The following is a 25,035-nucleotide window of genomic DNA, read 5'->3' on the forward strand; positions in this document are numbered from 1 at the left end:
CTGAGAATAACTGAGCTGAGAGAGGCCTGCAGTTCTCCTTAGATAATCAATCTGTGACTTCACAAATGAGTTTTCTATGCACTCTTGGGAATCATTTTGCTAGTCTGGACACTCCAGGGCAGATTTATCACTACAGGTTTTACCAATTTCAAACTTGGGTGTGTCTAGTCTAGTTTAATGTTATCAATTAGTTTTGGTCCAATTGTTTATTGAGTGACTAAGGGGGCAATTACTTTTTTACACAGGTGATATAGGTATTGAACTTTTCCTTCAGTAAATTAAATGATCATTTAATAACTGTATTGTGCTTACTCAGGTTGTCTTTTTGTATTATACTAAATTTGTTTCAAAATCAGAAACGATCAAGTGTTTCAAACAAAGAACAACTACAAAATATCACTGCTGTGATGGCTGCCAAGCAGCAAACATCAAATAAACACAATGAATTCATTGAAATCACTTTGTCAGGTTTTCACTGCTTTTACACACATGCAAAATTATGTACCTTTTTCTTCACGAAAGAAACAAATTATGAGGAGATACCCATTTTAATTATAAAATGAACTGTGATTTGTACTAAAACAATGTTGATAACTAGGGAAATAACTATAAAAGCCAAGATCTAACCTAATGGAAGTAGTTTGATAAACACTTGGTTAACTTGGACATCTGTAAAGACATACAAAATATCTTCTCTTATTTCATGTGTAACACCTTAAAAGACTAGTGTCATGAAATATCTCAGACCTTACACATAAGTATAGAACTTGAGCTCTTCTTTACTCACATTGAGAGTATGGGAGCCACCAAATCAAGGGAGGCAATAAGGATTCCCAGCTCTGCAATTCCTGCAGTCAGCAGGAGGGCCCATGTTGGTTCTCCATTCGACTTTCCATGTCCAAACACCTAAGAGGAATATAATAGAGAGGACACAAGCTTTCATATATGGTACCTCTATATGCATTAGGTGCAAAGGTTTAGTGTAGAAAAATCAAGTTCATCAGACTTTAATTACATAAAACAATGCAAGAAATTATTGGGGGACTTTCTAAATCTTTTTGTTGTTTATACCACTGTTTAAACCAACAAATAGTATGTTTTTCTTTGCCTCCACTGGGTATTCGCTGAAATTCTTCTATTTCCCCTCATGCTTTTGCCATTGCCTTTTCACAGAACGCGGAGCTTAAGGGCTATTTATATTGATTTGCATATTCAAAGAGGCATAATTCTGGGAGGAGTTGGAGAGGGACAGCAGGCGCGTGCAAGTGCATTACTTTTCATACTGACCAGGATTTATGTAGCGGAAGAACATGGAAGTTGGCGTTCGCACAGATTTATGCATCTGGATTTTTTGTGCGTACATACATTTCCGCTTTTGTCCGTACACCATGTTATAGTGTGAATTCTTTGCACGGCATTATGCATGAGGCCCCTGTTGAGTGGCAACACCTATCATTTATATGTATATATACACACAAGGCTCACAGTAGGAATCATGATGTGGGGTGCTATCCGATACAAGGATCGTTCACATTTGTGGAAGTAACATTGACCAGTTCTACCTACATCAGTGACATCATCAAGTCAGTCCTGATACCATTCCTCAAGGAAATGGCAGATACCTTGCTGGAAGAACCTTAACATGAAGTAACCTCCAGCAAACTTTACAATGGGGATAGTGTGATCTAGCCAATACAGGGTCTAATTTCTAATCACATGCACTATTTAATATCGATGCCAATGTACTCCACTATAGACTCAGTAAACCAACTTGATCACTAATCTTCCGTGTCATTGAGTTCATATTTTACACACATTTTGCAGGCTAGGATTTAGATTTTTTATTTCATCCAGGCAATTTCCCTATTGGCATTTTTATTAGCAAGTCAACATTTAAAAATTTCAGTGTACAGATATTTGAAGAAAATAATATTGATGCATATACTTATTGGATAATATTTTTTATGAATTATGAATTTCTACAGCTCTTACGTGTTTCTGTTTGGTTATTTTTTGTTTTATATGTTTGGTTTTATTGTACATCACTTTGGTCAGCCCTGATGTTGTTTTTAAAGTGCTTTATAAATAAATACATAAGTAAGTAGGCAATAATATAATAGTTGCTGCTACTTTTATAATTGTGTGGCTTTTCATGATTGCTGCAACATGAGGAAATGTGCATCGGTTTTTTGAGGCATGTATAGTACAACTATGATATCCTAAAGTATAGAAAGCTTAATTATACTTTATGTGATGAATTTAATTCAGTTAAAACACAGTTTTCTAATTCCTATTAGACTTCTAACATCTTTTTCTTACAAAAAAAAATTAAAAACAAAGAACTTCTGAATAGTACTGCCAACAAGGAATGCTCACAACTTAATCAATAAACAGTTATCATCCTATAAAAAACACCTACTAACCCGCAGAAAAGGAATGATCTGGTCTTTAGCAATAGCCTGTAGAAGCCTGGGTGCTCCTGTTAAACTCTGTAGCCCAGCACCACATGTCGAGAAGAAGGAGCCAATCACAATTACCCATGGAGAGGGCCAAGAGAGAATTCCCACCACCAAGTTACCTTGCACAGAGTCTCCAAACCTGTAGAGAATGCAAAGAAAAGTTGCCTAACAAAACACTTCCAGAATTCAAAGATGTGTGGAAGAAGAGAAGAGAAATACCTAACCAAGTATGTGAAGTTTACCTGATTTTTATGAGGATAGAAATGACTGCCTGATTAATCTTCTTTTAGTTCACAAATTAGATTAAGGGTATCAAACAACTATCTTTTGCCTGTTGTCTCTCCTGTGTAAACTGAAACTTTAATTTTATAGTGTGTCATAAATGTGACTTGGTAAAGAAAGCATCAGACTTAAAACCTTAGACTTTAGATTGCACCAGTCTGACTTAGCCCTGGTCCCTATTCTACTTGAATTATACTGTTCAATATATAGATGACACTAAAGGCCTTAACATATATAATACAATAATTACCACCTACAGTGGTGTGAAAAACTATTTGCCCCCTTCCTGAATTTTTATTCTTTTGCATGTTTGTCACACAAAATGTTTCTGATCATCAAACACATTTAACCATTAGTCAAATATAACACAAGTAAACACAAAATGCAGTTTTTAAATGATGGTTTTATTATTTAGGAGAAAAAATCCAAACCTACATGGCCCTGTGTGAAAAGTAATTGCCCCTTGTTAAAAATAACCTAACGGTGGTGTATCACACCTGAGTTCAATTTCCGTAGCCACCCCCAGGCCTGATTACTGCCACAGCTGTTTCAATCAAGAAATCACTTAAATAGGAGCTGCCTGACACAGAGAAGTAGACCAAAAGCACCTCAAAAGCTAGACATCATGCCAAGATCCAAAGAAATTCAGGAACAAATGAGAACAGAAGTAATTGAGATCTATCAGTCTGGTAACGGTTATAAAGCCATTTCTAAAGCTTTGGGACTCCAGCGAAGCACAGTGAGAGCCATTATCCACAAATGGCAAAAACATGGAACAGTGGTGAACCTTCCCAGGAGTGGCCAGCCGACCAAAATTACCCCAAGAGCGCAGAGACGACTCATCCGAGAGGTCACAAAAGACCCTAGGACAACGTCTAAAGAACTGAAGGCCTCACTTGCCTCAATTAAGGTCAGTGTTCACGACTCCACCATAAGAAAGAGACTGGGCAAAACGGCCTGCATGGCAGATTTCCAAGACGCAAACCACTGTTAAGCAAAAAGAACATTAGGGCTCGTCTCAATTTTGCTAAGAAACATCTCAATGATTGCCAAGACTTTTGGGAAAATACCTTGTGGACTGATGAGACAAAAGTTGAACTTTTTGGAAGGCAAATGTCCCGTTACATCTGGCGTAAAAGGAACACAGCATTTCAGAAAAAGAACATCATACCAACAGTAAAATATGGTGGTGGTAGTGTGATGGTCTGGGGTTGTTTTGCTGCTTCAGGACCTGGAAGGCTTGCTGTGATAGATGGAACCATGAATTCTACTGTCTACCAAAAAAATCCTGAAGGAGAATGTCCGCCATCTGTTCGTCAACTCAAGCTGAAGCGATCTTGGGTGCTGCAACAGGACAATGACCCAAAACACACCAGCAAATCCACCTCTGAATGGCTGAAGAAAAACAAAATGAAGACTTTGGAGTGGCCTAGTCAAAGTCCTGACCTGAATCCAATTGAGATGCTATGGCATGACCTTAAAAGGCGGTTCATGCTAGAAAACCCTCAAATAAAGCTGAATTACAACAATTCTGCAAAGATGAGTGGGCCAAAATTCCTCCAGTACGCTGTAAAAGACTCACTGCAAGTTATCGCAAACGCTTGATTGCAGTTATTGCTGCTAAGGGTGGCCCAACCAGTTATTAGGTTCAGGGGCAATTACTTTTCACACAGGGCCATGTAGGTTTGGATTTTTTTTTCTCCCTAAATAATAAAAACCATCATTTTAAAAACTGCATTTTGTGTTTACTTGTGTTATATTTGACTAATGGTTAAATGTGTTTGATGATCAGAAACATTTTGTGTGACAAACATGCAAAAGAATAAGAAATCAGGAAGGGGGCAAATAGTTTTTCACACCACTGTAAAAGATGGATTTGTGCCGCTTTAGGGGTTATAGCACAATAGGAAAAGGAAGGTACACAAGATAGAAACTTCCAAATTTCCCACAACATGTATGTTAATGTTAAAAGACCCCATGCAGACATACGCATTAAGTGGTCCCTGCAATCATGTGGCATTTCATTCAAGGTTTTACAGAGTTGGATTTAATGGAGTTTAGAATATAGAGCATCTAGGCTCTTTCCTTTCAAAATTCACAGAAAATGCTATAACTTTTACATCATTTATACATAGCCTACAGTCTGCCTGCCACCTACTCATAAGGCATAATGCAGATTTGCACTGCCTAAGAGATGGAAATAAAGCAATATGTAGCACCGAGCAGTGTAAGTGAATTATACCCTGCAGCCTGCCTGCCACTTAGCCTTTTGGCCTAATGCAGACTTGCACTGCTCAAGAGAAGGAAATAAACCTACATGTGCCACCGAGCAGTTTAAGTGAATTATCAGAAGTGCCTGAACAGCTTTAATTTAAAAGCTAAAGATGTAATCTCTTTTACAGATTAACAAAGCAGAACATTTGATTGTTTAAATAGCCAGTTGATAAATGATTTTTCCAAAATGCTTTGATTGCCTGAACAAGTATTACTGGGAAACAGACCTTATTTGGGGTGTTTATATTTTTGGTTACATATACGCACACAAACACCCCAAATAAGGTCTGTTTCCCAGTAATACTTGTTCAGGCCATCAAATCTGATGTATACACACCTAATGTACATACATACTGTAAATACACACGAACACACACACATTTACATATACATAAACAACTCTCTACAGAGCTGTTTCTGTTTTAGTTAATCACTTTGGTTACACCTATATATTATGGCATTGCTCATTAGCACCTGTTTGTTATATTTGCCTTCTCAAGCACTAGGCCACATGCCTACAAAAATATCATTTTTTTTTTAACTGGAAAATGGTCTTTACCATGTTCCTTTTTTACGGACATTAAAATATCTTACTGTATTGCTTCATTTTTTTTTTTTTTTTTACAAAATGAAGGTCTGGAACTTTGAAATATGCTCTTTTCTACTAATCCAAAACACATAAAGTCAGTCGTCATTTTCTAACCTGCTTAGTCCTGACCAAGACTGAAGGAGACTGCTGGAGCCTATCTAAGCTAGCATAGGGCATAAGGCAGGAACAAACCCTGGATAGGGTGCCAGACCATCGCAAGGCAAATACATAGACACAGACATACACACACACCTACCAACCACACACTAGGGCCAATTTAGGATTGCCAGTTCACTTAATCTCCTTGTCTTTGCACTGTGCTAGGAAACCGGAGCACCCAGAGAAAATCAATGCTTACATGGGGTGAACATGCAAACTTCACACAGGGAGGAACCTGGACGCAAACCCTGGTCTCCTTACTATGAGGCAGCAGTGCTACTATGCCGCCCTATAACTGTCAAAAGCTAATTTTTTGTGAACTATCTATAGTGACCAAGGCTTTTACACAGTGCTATATATAAACACAAACACGTACACAAACATATTTGTTTATATGAAAACTATCTTTTATAATCCTGGTATTAAGCAGTAAAATGCATTATATACATTGTTCAAACAAGCATCTAAGATCTAGAAACCATACCATAAGAAAGAAACAACTCAATGTACAGTCCATAGAACAATGCCAAAATGAGTTCCGATACTTACTTATCTCTTAATACTACACCCTCAATACAGGAACCAAACAGGACAACGTTTGAAAGATCTGTGAGACTATTAAGGCTAATAGAGCAATAAAAAATAAATAAATAAGGACAAACAATTTGCTAATTGTTGACAGGATACAAACTAGAGAAGTAGTAAGAATGGCCAGAATAGTTCCAGTTGGAATAGACTTCTGAGCATCCTTTAGGTCCCCGGAGCGGTTTGATCCAGCCATTATACCTATTAATACATAAAAAGGTTTACATATCATGAGAAAACATAGCAGGTCCATGTGTGAAACTAGAGTAGACTTACACATCTGTCATAACCAGGCGATTTAATAAGATACCTGTAACCGAGGGGAAAAAGATTCCAACCAAGAGGGTAAAGGATGTGGTAAGGTCAGCAAAAACATATGGATGTAGGTTTGATGGTGCCTCTGACACACTGACTGTAGGGAGAGAAGCTTTTTGAAGTATATCACCCTTTGTAAGATAAGAGCTCCAGAGGTTTTCTAAGGAAAAAAAGCAACAATAGTTATCAATACTATCAAACACAGAGTATATTTAAATATATTATTTTTTATCTTTATTAGTGAGCACTAGTAACAATATTGTTGCAACAGGTTTACTATGCCTACCATAAGGAATGTTAGTAATATATAGCAGTTTATTATTTATTATTATTATGATGAAGAGTACTTTTATCCTTCATAATCTTGTTTTCCTTAATGTGTATTATTAATAATTTAATTTGAGAGGTTATTACTATCATATCTACAGTATATACATTATAACCATTATTTGCATACTATTCTGTGGCACTTTTTCCACACCCTACCTATAATGATGCTACTGGCCAGTCCGGGAATACCCTGAATCTCAGTCAGCTCATTCTGGGTGAAATAGTCACTGCATGTGGCATTCAGTTGGTCAGATGCACAGAACTCCCGCCATAGCAAGGTGGTAGTGATTGTCTCATTGTTTTGTATTGTTTTGTTACAGACATACCACTTGTGGCGTGAAAGCGTGTGATTACCCAACATGCACACCCTAAAGGACAAGGAAAAATACAAAGAAAAGAACAACTTACAAAGAGACACCTTTAACACAATACATATATTTTTAATAAGTTCAGAGTGCTTTAGGGCTGATGTGCTTACTACAGGAGGTACAGGTTTAAAATCCATAGTTAAAAAGAACCTTACGGGAAGTGTGGAGGAGCAAATGCTGATTTCAGTGCTCCAGCGTAGATAGACAGAATGGAAATAACCACACAGGCCAAGAAGAGAGATGCCAATTTGTTGACATACTTGACACCCACAAACACCACTATAGCCATGAGAGCCAGAAAGCACGTGCCATATACACGCATATTGTTCAACATGGTAGCAGCTTCATCATTCTCATCTTCTGCTACAAATATTGCCGCATCCGGAAAAATGTACATCTGGGTAAAGACAAGAAACATATAAACAAAAATCAGGTGCAAGTCAGAGAATCTGAACCTGTAGAAGTTAGCTCAGAATCTAAAATGCAGAACCTGAATACAGAACATCAGATAAATAATGGACTAAGAGAAAAAGAAAAATGAGCTCACCAAAAAAATCTCAATGGCCCCTAGAATGTACATAGAGCCTGCAAAAGTTGTTCCAAGATAGAAACACAGTCCAACAGCCCCACCAAACTCTGGACCAAGGGATCTTGAAATCATGAAGTATGAACCACCCGCTGCAAAGAAAATAAAAAAAGGTAAATTAAAGGACAAGCCATCTATGTGTTTGCCTTGCAAATTAAACAGTCATTAAGTATAATGCTTTACCCGGCACTTTTCACTGGGCAAAAAATGTCAAGTCAAAATACAATCAATTGAAAAATAGTTCATAAACTAAGAAGTAGGGGGTGAGGTGAAAATAAAGCACAAGGAAGTAATCTGTACTGCAAACTGTATAAAAAAAAAAAATGCAAAGATGTAATTAAAAAAAAAAATTCACAAAGTATTCTCCAGCAGAAAAAAACGGCACCAAGCCCCAGGCCTCAGTCCCTCACCAGAATTTAATCTGTAGCAATTTAACAAACCTTTGGCAAATTACTAAGGCTAAGCTAGTTCAGATCACAGCATTAGCTCAGCGTGGTTGGTTATTTCAAATGTGCTGCTTAGCTCGTCAGGACAGACATTCAAGAAGGAACAAACTGGATAAAGGAAATGTTATTATATAGTAGCAGTTAAACCCTGCAAGTTCTATCAGTTCTAAACTGCCTCTGTGTAAAAGTATCTGTGTGCAACCTGCTATGAACTAGCATACAATCTATGTCCTAATTTGCATGTGTGGCTTATGATGCAAGACTGGCTACTGGCTACCTTCAACAGAATTAATATCTGAGGATGTATATTGGTTTGATTTATAGAAAGAAAGTAATGTGCAAGAGAGAACAACAAAAGAATGAATATACACCGTATCTTATCGGAGAGATAGAGAAACTGCCTCTGAATTACAGCAAACCTTCTTCTGCTTGTACCCATTATTATGTACAGGACATATGGACATATATGTATTAGTAGCTTCAAATATAAATGTATTTAAAGCTACTGATGTGCAACGTTCCTGTGTACACTTAAGTTTTTTGCCTGTAACTTCGTCTAAACACACTAACCTACAGCACTATGCACTTTGCATAACTGCAATAAAGCTAGATTTAGAACACAGCAATGTTTCATAAAAGTAAGCCAGATAAGAAGGCCAATGTTTTGACTCTTTTACTCACCCCTCTATTTGCCATTATTAGTGTTTGAGAGATTGAGATTGGGTGACAACCATCTCTTTCTTTCTTAGGCCAGCGCGTGCTCCAGTGAGACGGAGCAACAGGGTGGGATGAGCACTTTCTTCTTACACAGCTAACCTTGAGTAAGAGGGAGCAAGAGTACTGGGAGAGTATATCTCACTTTTCTCACCCAACCTTGGAATGAAACGGGGCAAGAATATATAAGTTGTACAGTACATCTCCCGCTGTCTGTCTGTCTGTCTGCACTATTCTGTGCTGCTGTGAGTTAGACTGATGAGGGTACAGAAGGCCTTCCTTATACCATATAAGGAAAAAAGTGTGCCACCCGCCAGTTCACGTAAAACTGAATTCAGTCAAGTTTAAGTGGAGGTTCTTCTGTACTATTAAAGAAAACAGAATAAATATACAGTAACTTTAATTTAAATCAAAACATTTCAAATGAGAAATATCAGAGAGCACTTTTAAAAATAACTAGCCATATCACATGTAAAATAATTGGAAACCATAGATAAAATAAGGAATAATGAAGCACTAGAAACTATGTGTCACAAATCAGTAATGGAGAGTTTATCCTACCTGGCACAACTCCATTTGTAGCAATGGCACTCATTGAAATGGCTGTCAGCATTGTCTGAAAGGATTGATAGGATGTATTAATGTACAAAGCAGGAGACACTTCAGAAGATACCTTCATCCTTGGCTTATAGTTATTTATCTCTTAAACTCTTACCTATCCTTACAACAGCCTTACATGCACACCATTCTTCTTGGTACTTACACAGCAGCAGCAGATGAACACTATGCACAGTGCCTGAAGGACACCTGCATTCCCCACTACCCAAGTCAATCTCAGAAAAAGGATAACTCCAAAGATGTTCTGTAGGCAAGGTAGGTACACTCCCATGAACGTGCCCATTTGGGGACTCTGCAAAAAAAGGCCACAAGATTAACTTGAGTAAGAGAGTATTGCTCCCAGTGAATTGTCCTGAGTGTTAACATTAAATTGGAGAAGTTTTCTGCAGCTGTCCAAGTACAGTTCAAATATCCAGGAGTTATAGATACAAAATAAAAAAAAGTTGTATTTTTTTTTTTAAATTACATTTTGGCAATACGATGGAAAGTATAAAACAAGATGGCTAATAGATGGTGACATCTTTATCTCACAATAAAATTAATATTGCTAAAATAAATAACTATCAAACTTGTGATATTTTGTCCGATATTAGCAAATCATTTCTTTTTAATTAAATACAATTCTGATTCCATTTCGAAAGGCTATGTATAAAAAACACAGTTGCAAGGGCTTTGAACATGCTGAATATTTAGCTACGTATCATGTGCATACAGCATCTATCTGTCTGTCTATCTATCTATCTATCTTTGCGTTTTATACTGGATACCCGGCACAATAAAGGTAAATTGAAAGCTGGTTGATATGCTATGTCTATGTGGATATTACTACTTCCAAAAAGGTCAGAATACAGAATTCTATAAATGTTAGTTTCTCAAAGGTTTATGGAAAATTAGTCTACGGTAGATATCCAATACTTCTGTGTTATTTTACACACAGAGGCCACTAACCTAACTGCACAGTTTCTACACATAGGTCTTTCATTTGGGCCATGACTTTTACAACCACCTCTCACAGAATTTCTGTATACTAACTTTGTCACTTGTTGGAATGCTACAACAAAATAACACATTTTCCAAACACTCAAAACATATTGTAGTCTTGCAAAAGTTTTTTGTGAACATTGTAAAGTACTTTGCAATGTTGTACTCTACGAAAGGTGTTGCAAGAAGTAAATATTGAGAAATTAAACAGAATATTTCCTTTGTCCCCTGTGGATATGCAGAAATGTACAAAATCAGAAGGACACAGACAGAGCTGGATTATACCTGGTCTTGTGCTGACAGAATATTGTCAATTACAATATAAAAAATCAACTCAGATAACTATTATTATTCTGATAATTAAATGGGAAGTGACATTAAACTTTAGCCGCATTCCTGCAATGATTTCAAAATGTTCATGTTCCCGCCAGTCCCATGACCTTTCCCTAAAAAGATAAGCCAGTAGAACCATAGAGTGTTTCATGTGACCCACTTAGAGTGAAAGTTAAACAGCAATGTACTAGAATTTTAAAAATATTTATCAGAGGGACCTTGGAGCAGCAAATAGCATAACTACTACAAAAAAGCAAACATGACAGAAAATTTTCAAATAAAAGCAAAGAACTGAAAACCACAGCAAGAATAAAAAACATACACCATTACACTGATATTAATATTGGTATTCAAAAACACCTGATCAGTTGGTTACAGAAAGCAAATAAACATTATCATTAAGAATTAATTATTTTAATAGTTTTCAGAGTACTGGTAATACTCGTATTGACATTGGCATATCAATGTCAGATCTAGTGCAGCAATGGATTAATACAGCATTCAAAAGGTAATGAGTGAAGGTAACAGCTGCACTGCCTAGAAATGGGCACTACAGGAATCAAATTGATCCAAACATAACGACCCGCATGCACCCCAAACACACAGACACAATGAGTTTTTAAATATATTCCAAATTTGAACCACTCTGAACCGACTTTTATTACCACATTGAACATGAGTGCAGATTCAAAAATGTAAGCTTCTATCAAGGTGTAGCCACCTATGCAGCAGCCTGTCACTACTGGTTATGAAAAATGCTGAAGGAGTTACCTTAAGAAGAAACATTTTTTCTTCCTTTTTGCCTTTCCCATTTTCTTTACGATACAGCAGATTGGAAAATTGACATTTTATTGTAATTTTGTTCTTGACAAAGTGTTTTGAAATGATACATGCTTTAAATTGGAATGACTGAGAAATGCAAATGCTCTTTCATGGTGATTGTTTTGAAAGTTTAGGGAGCATTCTAGGTATGGTTTAAAAGAATTCAGAACTTAAGCAATACAAACATATAATGCACATTGTGTTTTATAAAGTCATATAATTTGATTGAACTTATTCAGAAAAAAAGTAATTTATTACTTATTTCTAATGTATACAATGCTTTGTCCTGAGAATATTGATCTGCAGCTAGTTCTGTGTGTACCACCCAACAACAACCTCCCCCAATAGACTTTACTATTGTGGTATCATCAGAAAATGTCTACAGATGGTACAATTTAGTTTTCTACCTAGAGTATGATGTATATGGGATAAACAAAAAGGGAGCCAATACTGTCTACTACAGGGTCTTCATACTGTATATATAGCCCAACAACCATATAAACTATGGTCTGCTAGACAAGTAATCCATAATCAGGATATGAACCTGTCTGGGTCAACCATACCTTTACCTGCAAACATCACCAACAATACAAGTTGCAAGGTGTTGAATGCAGTAAAGAAACTGACCCTCACAGTGCTCACAGCTTTGCCCAAGTGAAAGTAAGCTCTGTTCAGCAGACAAATGACAGGATCATATTTGAGTAGAAGGTACTGTTATTTAAACTGCTGGAGATCCAGTGCTGACCTGACCAGAGGTCTTAGGTAAGGGAAGACTTGCATTATAGGATCTAAATGATGTGTGATGGTGGTTGTGATGATGTGCAATGTTGGTGGCATTGGCTGATAAAAACTGAAATCTTATAATTATCCAAGATTAGTAACTAGACTAAGTAGGAGGACTTTAAAAATGCTACACCACTGGAATACTTTGCTGGCTCAAGCTGTGGTTTAAAAGTATTACTGTAATATCCACAGATATCATGCAGCCACCTTCAACACCCTTTTGCTGATACAAACATGCCTTGCAGCTTTGGAGTTTTCTCAGCTCTTTTCCTCACCTGGTTTGTGTTGTGATGGCCTGTCCAGAATAGAACAATAGCAACAACAGGTGGATGGTGTGTGAATGAGGTCCTTTCAGTAAGACAGGAGGCAAGATGACAGCTGGTATGTTAGAAGTTTCAGCAGAGCAGTTAGATTTACAAAGAGGGGGAAGAACTGTGACAGCACAGAATGTCCAGAGGAGTATATAGGTGAAATGGAGGGATTAGAATGCCCTTTGTCAATTGAAATATTGGGTAAACTTGTTGACCATGTCACTGTGACCCTCCATAGTTTGGCAATTGGAATGTGTATAGCTAATGATGTTTTCAGACCCTTCCATACTTCTAGATATTCCTCAGTTCCAACACATTCCCAGCCTTCTTCTTTTAGATATATTTACCCTCCCTGATCAGATCTTTAGGTAGCCGTTTTAATTTCCCTCCTGTCATCAAGACCTTCAGAATACTAATGACCCAAGATTTATTTTTGGTGAAGTAGCATATACTCTTGGTGGCTATTATAACGTCTGTGAAGGAACTGAGGTAATCTGTAATACAGTCTATTAGATCATCTATTTTAGAGCTGCATTTATATAAAATTTACATATACAAGTAGATACAGCATAAACACTTCTTTATATCCATAGGTTTTCTGAACCCATCTATTCAAGGCATCAGTATATTACAGGATACATATCCAGATACAGTACATATGTACATGCACACACACATCTACTCTCATTCACACAGAGCAATTTTGGAATTGTCAATTAATATAACACACATCTGAGATGTTGGTTCAAATCTGAGCACTTAAAGAAAATTTAAGCTATCCCTAAATTTGACTGAAGCAAGTTAGTTTGGACTGGGTTCATTAATATGCACTGAGACAGACTGTTGTCTTGCCCAGGGCTGTATCCTGCTAAGGCAACTTTAGCTTCGGCAATTTTGGACTACAATAAGCAGGTTCAAAAATGAATGGATGGAAAGCCATTCCATATAAAAATTACATATTCAATCAAATATATATTCAAGTGTTTGTTAACAGATGCATAATATTAACAATGATACCATTTAATCTATTGTGAAAACTATGTAGTTCTGAATATTGTTAAAATATTCATATTAATTATTCATAAAAGAAAAAAAAATCTTGTTATGCCCTTTATTTCTTCGTTTTTTAGATTTTTTTCATCTTTTCTTAGTCAATTTTCTTGACACTCAGGCCAGATTCAAATTTCCTGCATGAAAGCATACAATACTGCCAAAGTAACAAGTACTTATATTTTGTATGTTGTCACTGGAAAGACAAGTGTGAAATATTCAAGTCTTAGACAAATACTATAAGCAACTGTTGAAAGTATGTCTCTTCACATGCTTTGTCTTTTACGGTCTCCACAGATCTACAGCTGTAATGACTCTATCAACTGTCAATCTATATATATATATATATATATATATATATATATATATATATATATATATATATATATATAATTCACTAAGGCAAGACACCCATGGAAAGCACAACGGAAGGGGCGTGGATTCACTAAGCCGCCGACAAGTAAGACACCTATGACGCACGCAGGGAGGAGCCACGCCCACCAACTCCAAGACCATTGGATACGACGACAACTCGCAGAGCCACGCCCACCAACTCGGGCGCGACGACACAGAAAGAACCACGTCATTTATAGTCGTCTGTCGTAGAGGCCTCATGTACCTCCGAGCCACCTTGACTGTTCATAGAGGCATGTTTCTTGCGGAGGTGAGTTGCCATATGCAGCGTGTAAAACGGTTTGCGAGGGGTATCCCATGGGATCCTTAAAACAATCCTTTACAACTGAGGTTAAAACACAATGAAGTAAGCAGTCTTTAAAAACCGAGTTTTCGGTTATGACGCATGACTGCGTGCACCATAGCAAACTGTTTTAAACGCTACATACAGCAATTTGCATCCGCGGCAAACATGCGTCTTCTTCACTCACGGACAATTATATGTTGCTCTCTCCAGAATTCCACCTTTTCATTCACTTTCTGTTGTATCCTCAAACCCTCCCTTTTTAGACAACTGTGTCTTTCCAGAAGTGTTCAACCATCAATAAATTATGCGGTGTTCGTCCCAACCCTTTGTACACAGCGCTACTACCGTGGTCGGGTGTCTTGGTGGATTATATATAGAAAAGCAGCCAAAACCACACAGAACAATGAAACGTCTACGTTAGTCACAGGTACATCTGGGGCGGTCCGCCAGTTTTCAGTCACGGACGATTGTGTGTTGGTTCGTTCCGTGCATTGTTACAATGTTGTTTTTCTTGCTGATTTATTACATTACCGATTTTTCAAATGTTAATTTTCTCCCTGTGCTTAAAAATCATTAAAAAAACGGCCTGATTATGCGCCGTATGGTACGCCGCGGGTTGGCTAGTCACATATATTTTATTAAGACAGCTAATTGTTACCAAGCCTTGAGACTCTAGCACTAACACTAATTTGAACTTTGTACTGTTTTATTAGCTTTGTAATTTGTTGATATTGGGTTTTCTTTTAAGTTACTTCAGATACAAGTGCTTGCTAAATAATCACACTGATCATTTTATCACAAAGCATACTGAACTCAGTTTAGTTAAAAAAAGAACCCATTAGTGAATGTTTGCTCAAGCCTCTGGCAAGCAATCACAGGAGCAACTTTGTGCAACATGTTTGTCCAATCAAAAGTGACTTGACCAAGTTTTTCTTCTGTACAGAATTCCTGCAGCTCCATTGTCTACAACATGAAGAATGTGATTATGTCAGTTTTTGGACACAAAGAATCTGATATTGGCCATAACCTTAAATATATTTATCTGCCACTAATCAAAAGTCAAATAAAAGGAGCACCATGTGCCAAGAAGTATCTATAATTAAATTCCAAGCTTTGCTGAGGAACCCACATTTGATAAAGAAAAGGCTAATGTTAATCAATGAAAAGAAAACTGTTCATTTCACTGATGATAAGAGTATATTCAACCAAAATACAAATGGGCTGTTGCTGCAAGTGTTGTGTGAATACAAAATGTGTATTATGTCAATGGTGATTCAACACATTTGATACTTTCTATTGAATTCTGAATATTTCAATTTTAATACATTCTAAAAACGATTAAAACTAAACAAAAAGAAAAGAAAAATAGGCAGTGCCCTGGATAGGATCTGAACCCAGGGCTTTAAGTGAGGCAGCAATGTTTAATAGCTCTCTCAAATATAAGCCAAAAATCTGGTTTCATTTATAAGAAAAAAAAATACATTAGTAAGTAATTTACAAATAATATTTGCAAAAAAAAATGCAGGACCCATAAACATTATTCACCCCCTTGGAAGTATCCACATTTTATTGTTATACAACATTGTAGGTTAGACCATGATTCTGATTCACCACAAGTTCTATATATCTATCTTTTATACTGCAATCAGTTGAAATCCAGTGAGGTGATCTCCATTGAATTAATTATGGGACATCTAAAATCAGTTGGCTGCACCAGTGATGACTTCAGTGGGTCAGATTATTGGGAGTAAACAATTACTGTATGTGATGAATTACTTTGTCCTTTTAATTTACAATTAATTTATACCACTTTGTTGATATCTGTTTTTATTTTGACATCAAAGAGTCTTTATTTTAGGTTAATCAGTGTCACAAATGCCAAATTCTACCCACTGTGATTCAGTGTTGTATATCAATAAAATGTAATACTCCTAACAGGATAAATACTCTTTTTAAGCATGGTTTATAACATAAAAGAAAAATGTAATTCAGGAGTAACTGTACAATAGTACATTGTACTATTAATTAATAACTAATATAATAGCACACTAAAGCACAATATACACTGCAAACCAGATACTCAGTTTAATGTCAAATTACCTTTGTTGACTTTCTTTTGTCCCCCTCAAAGCTTTCTGCCTCCTCATGCTCTTTGGCACCTTGGGTAAGGTTGGTGTAGTTAGCCAACCTATTGAGCAATGATGACACCTTTGGACGAGTGTCCATCTCCTCCTGAAATTATGTTGAGAATGTGGAAGAGAAATGAATGACAGATACATGGAATAATTCAGTATTTCAACCCACAGTCTAACAAGCACACTTATACTTCATTGGAAGGGCATAATGCATAACCTCAGAAATAATCTAAAGTCATTCATACGTAATCAATTCTATGTAATTTGTTGGGAGGGTCATATTTGTGCTTAGGAGCCTGTAACACCAGTATAATACTGTCTGATTTCAAATCTCAACATAAACCATGCAGCATCACATTAGCTCATCCTGCAATATAAAGTATCCATTGGAAAAGGTTTCTACATCTTTGGGCTTTGCTCCATCAATACTCTAAAGCAGGTGTGATTAGGTTCAGTTCTGGTGCACTGCAGGGACTACAGGGATTTGTTCCAACTCAATTTCTTAATTAAAAGCAAGTTACTGCTGCTAAAGCACATATTTTAGTTAACTTGTTTATTAAGAATTCCAACCCTTAATTGCTTTTTTAGATTTAAAGAGCTGCATTCACTGTTTAATTTCTTCTTGACGTCTTCTGCAGCTGCCAATTAATAACTCACATGGTCCCAGTTACACCTTCATGTATTCAGCATTAAGAATCCATTTTAATGAAATAGCTTTAAAGAAACTGATAAGAAACAAAGTGAAGGACTGAGAATTATTCATCTGTTCTGGGCCACAAATAATTTGGATGACTTTCTTGGACAGAAAAAAACTCTAAAATCTAAGAATGACCAGACACGACATAATGAAGACACTAACAAGCCATAAAATTAAATAAGTTCTGTTACTGGCAAGCACTGGTTTCTAAGTGAGTAACTATGCTGGAACAAAAGCACATAGCTACTGCAGTGAACTTAAGCACCATTGCCCTGTAAAATAATTTAATTTGCTTCAAGAGGCTTTCCATAACCTACTTTGGAAAGACAATTGATTGAGTCAGTGTTAGATAAGTAGAAGATTTAACAGAATATATGAAAACTAGATCAAAGTAAAAAAAAGGTCAGTGAAAAATTATATAAAAAACTTTATTATAATAACAATGATGATCAAAATGTCAAGATTTATAATTACAATGTATAATTGTCTATGACAAAAGACAGAGTAAAAAATTCTAGTAATTATGTTTATAAATCAAGGAAAATAAAAAAAGACAAAACGAGCAAATAATGTCCAGTTATAATAGTTTTTTTAAATAGAAAAACACAACAGAAATACAGTACTATAAAAATAAGTGGTAGAAAAAAAAAAAATCAAAAAACAAAGAACAAATTCGAGCAAAGGCACCAAAATATGTTAACTCAGATGAAGTACATAAATGTGTAATTCTTCAAGGCAAGAATATATAACAAAATGCACAATTATAATTTAAAGAGTATTTAAAAAACACAAATGACAGTAACTGAATAATTGAAAAGTATGAAAAAAGTAAATTATAATAGACTCGTATAACAAATGGAAGATCACATTTATAAATAACTCATCATTTTTTTTAAAGTCAAAAAAAGGAAAATGTAAAATCCAGGATAGTTGGATTGTGACACCCTTAAACACTCGATGAGGATCATCAATAGTCCACAAACTTTGCAGACTTGCTAATGCATTTTGAGGCAAAGATCTCTGCTTTAAGCAGAGTTTAACTTTTAAGAAAAGAACTAAACACATCAGTAAGAATTATCAAATGCTTTTACACTATTCTTCTTCGTTTTCTTTCAGCTGCTCCTGTTAGTGGTCGCCATAGCGGATCATCTTGTTCCATATCTTCCTGTCCTCTACATCTTGCTCTATCAACCCATCACCTGCAGGTCCTCTCCCACAACATCCATAAACCTTCTCTTAGGCCTTCCTCTTCTCTTCTTGCCTGGCAGCTCTATTCTTAGCATCCTTCTCCCAATATTCCCAGCATCTCTTCTCTGCCCATGTCCAAACCAATGCAATCTCACCTTTCTGACTTTGTCTCCCAACCGTCCAACCTGAGCCAACCCTCTAATGTACTCATTTCGAATCCTATCCATCCTCGTCACACCCAATGTAACTCTTAACATCTTTGAATGAAAAGTTAAAAACGCCACTATGCTTGAACCATCTTTACCACCGAGAATAACAACAAAATTTTTTGGCGGTCGACACCACATGCCTAGATTTTAATTTCACAAGCTAAAAGGCATACAGCAGCAGTAGGTTGTTCCCAAGAACTCAACTAAATTAAATATTCAGAAATGAAATGTCCAAGTTCAAGACTGAACAATGGGCAGTATGTCTACTTTCACAAAAGCCACTACCTGATCTGTACTTACCTGAATGCAATAAGACACTTTAAGCAATATAAAGTCCATGCTAAACTTAATGATAAAAGATAAATAGTTTCTAAAGTATATCAAACTCTAGCCCCACCTCTCTACAAGTAAGCTTACGCCAGGTCATTTCACATATACATAAGAGTGCAAAGCAGAACACAAAGGAAAGAAGGCAATTTAAGAATCTGGCTATTCTGCAGGTAAAGTGGCAAAACAAACAAAACTATAACGACAGCCACTCAAGCCCAAAGATAAGCACTATAAGCAGTTTATCTAGAGGATAAGAACAAGACATAGGTGCTAATTGTATACATGACCTCCCCATCACGACCCATCTCAACTAATGTTACCATACCTCAAAGAGGGCCAAGTTTCTGTCGTAGAAGTCATCGTCATCTACACAGTTTGAGTTGTTGATGTACGTATTCAAATCCTTATGAAAGCCATCACCACCTATTAAAAGAATAAAAGATAAGAATATATGAGAAAGGCTGACATCATATATTCTCTCTGAAACCAAACAGAGTGAAGAGGATAGGAGAATGTTTGTAATCACAATGCGCAATCCATCTTGGAGCAACTGGCTAGGAGAAATAAATCCTGAAAATAAGTAGGTCCATTAGGCACATGAGGCAGGTTCAGGCACATATTGTTAAATACAGCAATTAAAGACACTCCCACAGCTAACTCTGCACTGAATATGCTAGTATTAATTTTGACCTGTAAACCTTAGCCTTTTTTGGGAGTGATTATCCTCCTGATTCAGACCATTTGTGTCTATTATGTGCATAAAATAAACCAGTTGCTTATCTGTGTATTGTAATCTCATAAAATATGTAAACCATTTTTATCCCACATTATATTCTCTATTTCCTCTGCTAATTATCTTCTAAATGTGCTATGATAAACATATTATTATATAAAAGAAAGGCTCATTAACCTTAATTGTCGGTATGTTAGACACGCACACGCTAACCCAAACTGAACAAGACAACACAGACATAAGACTAATAAAAGTGATCATTTTTAACCTTTAGAAGCCTAACATAAGGCTACCTACCCAGAATCTGGAAGTTTATATTCAACCTGAAGTTCATATGACAAACCAAATTTAGATTAGTCAGAAAGGCAAACTGACCAAATCCACTTAAGAGATACAAAGACTCAAGTTTCTGACATGGCATCTGTCACCATGTTGTTAACAACAACAACCTACATCCAAGCTCTTAATTGTTTTTTTTTTTTTTTCTCAGTCATTATCTCACTAACTGCTTCAGGATTTAGAATGACAAAATAACTAGAGCAGGATTATGGGAGGACTACCTATTTCCTACTTTTCACAATGGTAGGTTTATTTCCAGTGCCAAATGTAGATTTCATCTTTCCCATACAGACTTCCAGCACTCTGAACCTGATTTGTGCTACATTTCATTCCCAGCAGGGTATAGTATCTCTTGACGGGTTAATGCATTTGTCATACAGTAAAAATACAGGATAGTGAGAATAGAATGAAGCAAAAGGCATTAGAGGTAACTTACAAAACTGAATAATAGTAATAAAGACAAAATGGCCATATACTTCGGTAATGGTCCACTGGGAGCAAGAGGGGTAGCTCAGGATTTTGTTATGAAACTGTTACTTTTTTGATTGATACTAAAATACTAAATTTTAGACCCTGTCCTGCGGTGGGTTGGCACCCTGCCCAGGATTGGTTCCTGCCATGTGCCCTGTGTTGGCTGGGATTGGCTCCAGCAGACCCCCGTGACCCTATTCGGATTCAGCGGGTTAGAAAATGGATGGATGGATGGATTTTAGACCCATCTCTAACCTGCTCTTCTTAAGTAAAATTCTAGAGAAGGCAGTCATTATGCAGTTAAATGACCACCTCAATAAACATGCTATTCTTGATAAATTTCAGTCTGGTTTTAGAACAAATCACAGCACAGAAACTGCACTCGTTAAAGTAGTAAATGACTTGCAGGTAAATGCAGACAGAGGCCATTTATCTGTTCTCATCCTCCTAGATCTGAGTGCCGAATTTGACACCATTGATCGCAATATTCTTAGAAATCGCCTTAGTCAATGGGTGGGTCTCTCTGGCACTGTCCTAAATTGGTTTGAATCCTACCTGGCAGGGAGAAAATTCTTTGTTAGTTGTGGTAATTACAACTCAAAGACACATGATATCCAATATGGTGTTCCACAAGGCTCTATCCTGGGTCCGCTGCTCTTCTCAATCTACATGCTTCAGTTAGGGGCACAACGTGAGCTACCACAGCTATGCTGATGACACACAGCTGTACTTATCAATAGCACCTGATGACACAGACTCTCTCGATTTACTAACACAATGTCTCACTTGTATTTCTGAATGGATGAATAGTAACTTTCTTAAGTTAAATAAAGAGAAAACTGAAATATTAGTGATTGGCAATAATGGATACAATGAGGTTATCAGAAATAAATTTGATGCATTAGGATTAAAAGTCAAGACGGAAGTAAAAAACTGTTGACCGTAATCTGAATTTTAAATTGCATATTCATCAGACCATTAGGACAGCATTTTTTCACTTAAGAAACATAGCAAAAGTTAGACCTCTTATCTCATTGAAAGATGCTGAGAAATTAATTCACGCGTTTGTTTTCAGTCGACTAGATTACTGTAATGCACTCCTCTCAGGACTACCCCAAAAAAGACATAAATTGCTTGCAATGAGTGCAGAATGCAGCTGCTAGAATTCTAACTAGGAAAAGAAAATCCGAACACATTTCTCCAGTTTTGATGTCACTACACTGGTTACCTGTGTCATTCAGGATTGACTTTAAAATTCTGCTTATGGTTTATAAAGCCTTAAATAATCTCGCTCCCATCTTATATATCGGAATGCCTGACACCTTATATTCCAAATCGTAACCTTAGATCTTCAAATGAGTGTCTCCTTAGAATTCCAAGAGCTAAACTTAAAAGAAGTGGTGAGGCGGCCTTCTGCTGCTATGCACCTAAAATCTGGAATAGCCTGCCAATAGGAATTCGCCAGGCTGATACAGCACTTAAAAAAACTGCTGAAAACACATTACTTTAACATGGCCTACTCATAACTTCACTTTAATTTAATCCTGATACTCTGTATGTTTAATTCATTATAATAACTATTCATGGTGGCTCCAAAATCCGTACTGACCCCTACTCTCTCCTGTTTCTGGCCTGCCCCACCACCACTTACTCAAAGCATCATGATGCTTCAACATTGATGGACTAAAAGCCACAAGTCTGCATGACCATCATCATCAAGTCCTTCCGTGAGAACCCTAAATACAAAGAGGACTGTTTCATTTATGTGAAGTAGATTGCCCAGAGGGGACTGGGCGGCCTCATGGTCTGGAATCCCTGCAGATTTTATGTTTTCTCTCCAGCCGCCTGGAGTTTTTTTTGTTTTTTCTGTCCTCCCTGGCCATCGGACCTTACACTTATTCTATGTTACTTAATGTTGACTTATTTTATTTTCTTACTGTATCTTTTATTTTTCTATTCTTCATTATGTAAAGCACTTTGAGCTACTTTTTGTATGAAAATGTGCTATATAAATAAATGTTGTTGTTGTTGTGGTAATGACAGATTCAAATACAGGGAGAAAATGTGTGGTATCTACAGGTAATGCCAAAGCTGAACAGAATTGAATAATACTATAAGAAAAACAATCATTAAACTTGACAAAAACTTAGAAAATGCAGATTAATGTAAAGAATGCAGTCAAAAAGAGATATTTCCTTATTTCTCTCTTTAATGCATATCCCTTTGTTGTCATAGGTGTTTCACCGTTTAAACAATTATGCAGTTAATCATACAACTATAAATACAAAAAAGAGGATTATTTCTATATATTTTTTTAAATATTAAAAAAACTGCTAGTTTTTAATAACACAGGGTTATTAAATGACAAAGATCTGCATGTTACCATGCAAGTTCCTTTATTGGAATTTTGCTGCCATAAATATTTTATAAAACTTTTCTTCCATATTCATCGAATAGTCTCTTTCATCACCCCACATGTGACTAGTTTCTTTACATAGGAATGTTGTTTGTCCCTACATCAGTTTTTATTGCAATAACTTTGTTTTTCTGTTAATTTTTAAACTCATCGTGTAAAGCAAAAAAAGAGAAAACATACTCTAGTGAAACAGTTCTTAGGTTAACTGATGATTTCAAATTGATCTTGTAATTCTGGGCGTATGCCCGGTAAAGGACTTTTGTTCTGCCTAAATGCTGCCAGGATTGGCTTCCGGCCCACCATGTTCCTCAACTGGATTACTGAGAATTTTGTTTTTATTTCAACCTACATTATGTGCCAATAAACAAAGGTGGTTGGTGAGTTGATAATGACCAAATGAACTTTAGATCAAGGGAAATATGTCATCTATGGACAAAAAGCTGCCAGCCAGGCAAAAAACACAAAAGAGAAAAATGTAATATCTAAAATGAACTTGAATACTGCACCTACTATAAACATTCACACTAGAAAGTCTAACATAAGCTCCAGTAAAAATGAAACTAAATGGAAACACAATTCAATGAACAATGTATTTTTAAAAGTATGTGTACATATACTGTATTTTTTTTTTTAAATCAACAGTAACTAGCCCATTTTTGATAAAAGAATGTTAAACCCTGTGTCCACACATCACTCAGCCTCTGCTGCTAAATTATGCATAACAGTATAAAACACAATGAGCACTGGAAAAGGTTATTAACCTCCTTTTGGTTAATCCCAAGCATAACTCTGGCTCGCAATACTATACAATTACAGTTAATCCTAAATCATGCTCAAGGTGACTTGTAATGATATGCTTTATATCATGCTGTAAAAAAATCATAAATGTATCACTATGTGCTCTGCCAATTTATAGTAACTCTGTGGTAACTCATCAATATTCATGAGTGGGACAAAACCTCCTAAAAAAAACGCAATGGCAAACTAAAAGCTGTAAAGGCGGTTTTAGATTGAACTGCTGCTGAACTATTTCTCGAATCAAGTTATAATGATGACAATATGAATTGATCATTAAATGATGACACTGAAAGTGTAACTGAAGCATGATACGGCACTGTACCACCAAAGCAGCGTAATATAACTAGTAAATTTGTCAAGTGAAGGTTCACAGAGGTGTGACAGTAGCCATATGACAAAGCAAAACAATTACAATTGAGTGGAAGGACAAGCAAGTTTACAATGTGGCAACTGTCAATATTTGCATCAGGGGAAATGTGGAGTCACTAAGCCTTGCATTATGGTAGTCTACAATAATATAAGGGACACGGTGATTGTTTGGTCAGACAGTGAAATCTCTACCCTATCATGAGCAAGCAACTGAGAAAAAAAAAAGTGCACAAAGAAACACCCTTTTACAGTCCCAGTTGCAACACTGGGCTATGCATTGGTGACTATTTTAATAAACATATCACAAAAAGGATGTGTACGAAATCTGTCTACTTGACCACTATACATATCACTCATGCTGTATTTATATTTTTGGTATTAACATATTTCTGTTACAAATAATAACATTTTTCATGATAAAGAAATTCAACATTTTTGTCTTGTTTTTTCATGGGGTAAACATAACACTAAGGAGGCTATATTATACTAAAAACAAATTGATTCTAGGAATAAAACGTTATTATATATTTGTACTATCAATGTAGCAGAAAATATTACCAACAAACACACACACTTGGCAGTCAAATGCAGTTGTACTTGCATTTATTCAAAAGACTCTACTGGACCAAAAAATTAGTATTACTC

General features: G+C 36.3%; 1 protein-coding gene across 1 annotated transcript in view; it reads right to left on the reverse strand.

Annotated features, from left to right (window-relative positions):
* LOC120516297 (solute carrier family 12 member 6-like) overlaps positions 1-25,035 on the reverse strand; it is an 80,642-nt gene that overhangs the window by 40,114 nt on the left and 15,493 nt on the right. The window contains exons 4-15 of the mRNA XM_039738265.1: positions 19,590-19,687; positions 16,806-16,937; positions 9,871-10,017; positions 9,669-9,723; positions 7,909-8,039; positions 7,517-7,758; positions 7,150-7,361; positions 6,659-6,823; positions 6,451-6,549; positions 6,313-6,370; positions 2,424-2,598; positions 788-906 (exon numbers count right to left, since the gene is read on the reverse strand). Of these exons, the coding sequence (XP_039594199.1) occupies positions 788-906; positions 2,424-2,598; positions 6,313-6,370; positions 6,451-6,549; positions 6,659-6,823; positions 7,150-7,361; positions 7,517-7,758; positions 7,909-8,039; positions 9,669-9,723; positions 9,871-10,017; positions 16,806-16,937; positions 19,590-19,687 (1,633 nt within the window). The remainder of the gene's footprint in view (positions 1-787; positions 907-2,423; positions 2,599-6,312; positions 6,371-6,450; positions 6,550-6,658; positions 6,824-7,149; positions 7,362-7,516; positions 7,759-7,908; positions 8,040-9,668; positions 9,724-9,870; positions 10,018-16,805; positions 16,938-19,589; positions 19,688-25,035) is intronic.

This window comes from Polypterus senegalus, chromosome 1, assembly GCF_016835505.1.
Source record: "Polypterus senegalus isolate Bchr_013 chromosome 1, ASM1683550v1, whole genome shotgun sequence".
Taxonomy (NCBI): Eukaryota; Metazoa; Chordata; class Cladistia; order Polypteriformes; family Polypteridae; genus Polypterus; species Polypterus senegalus.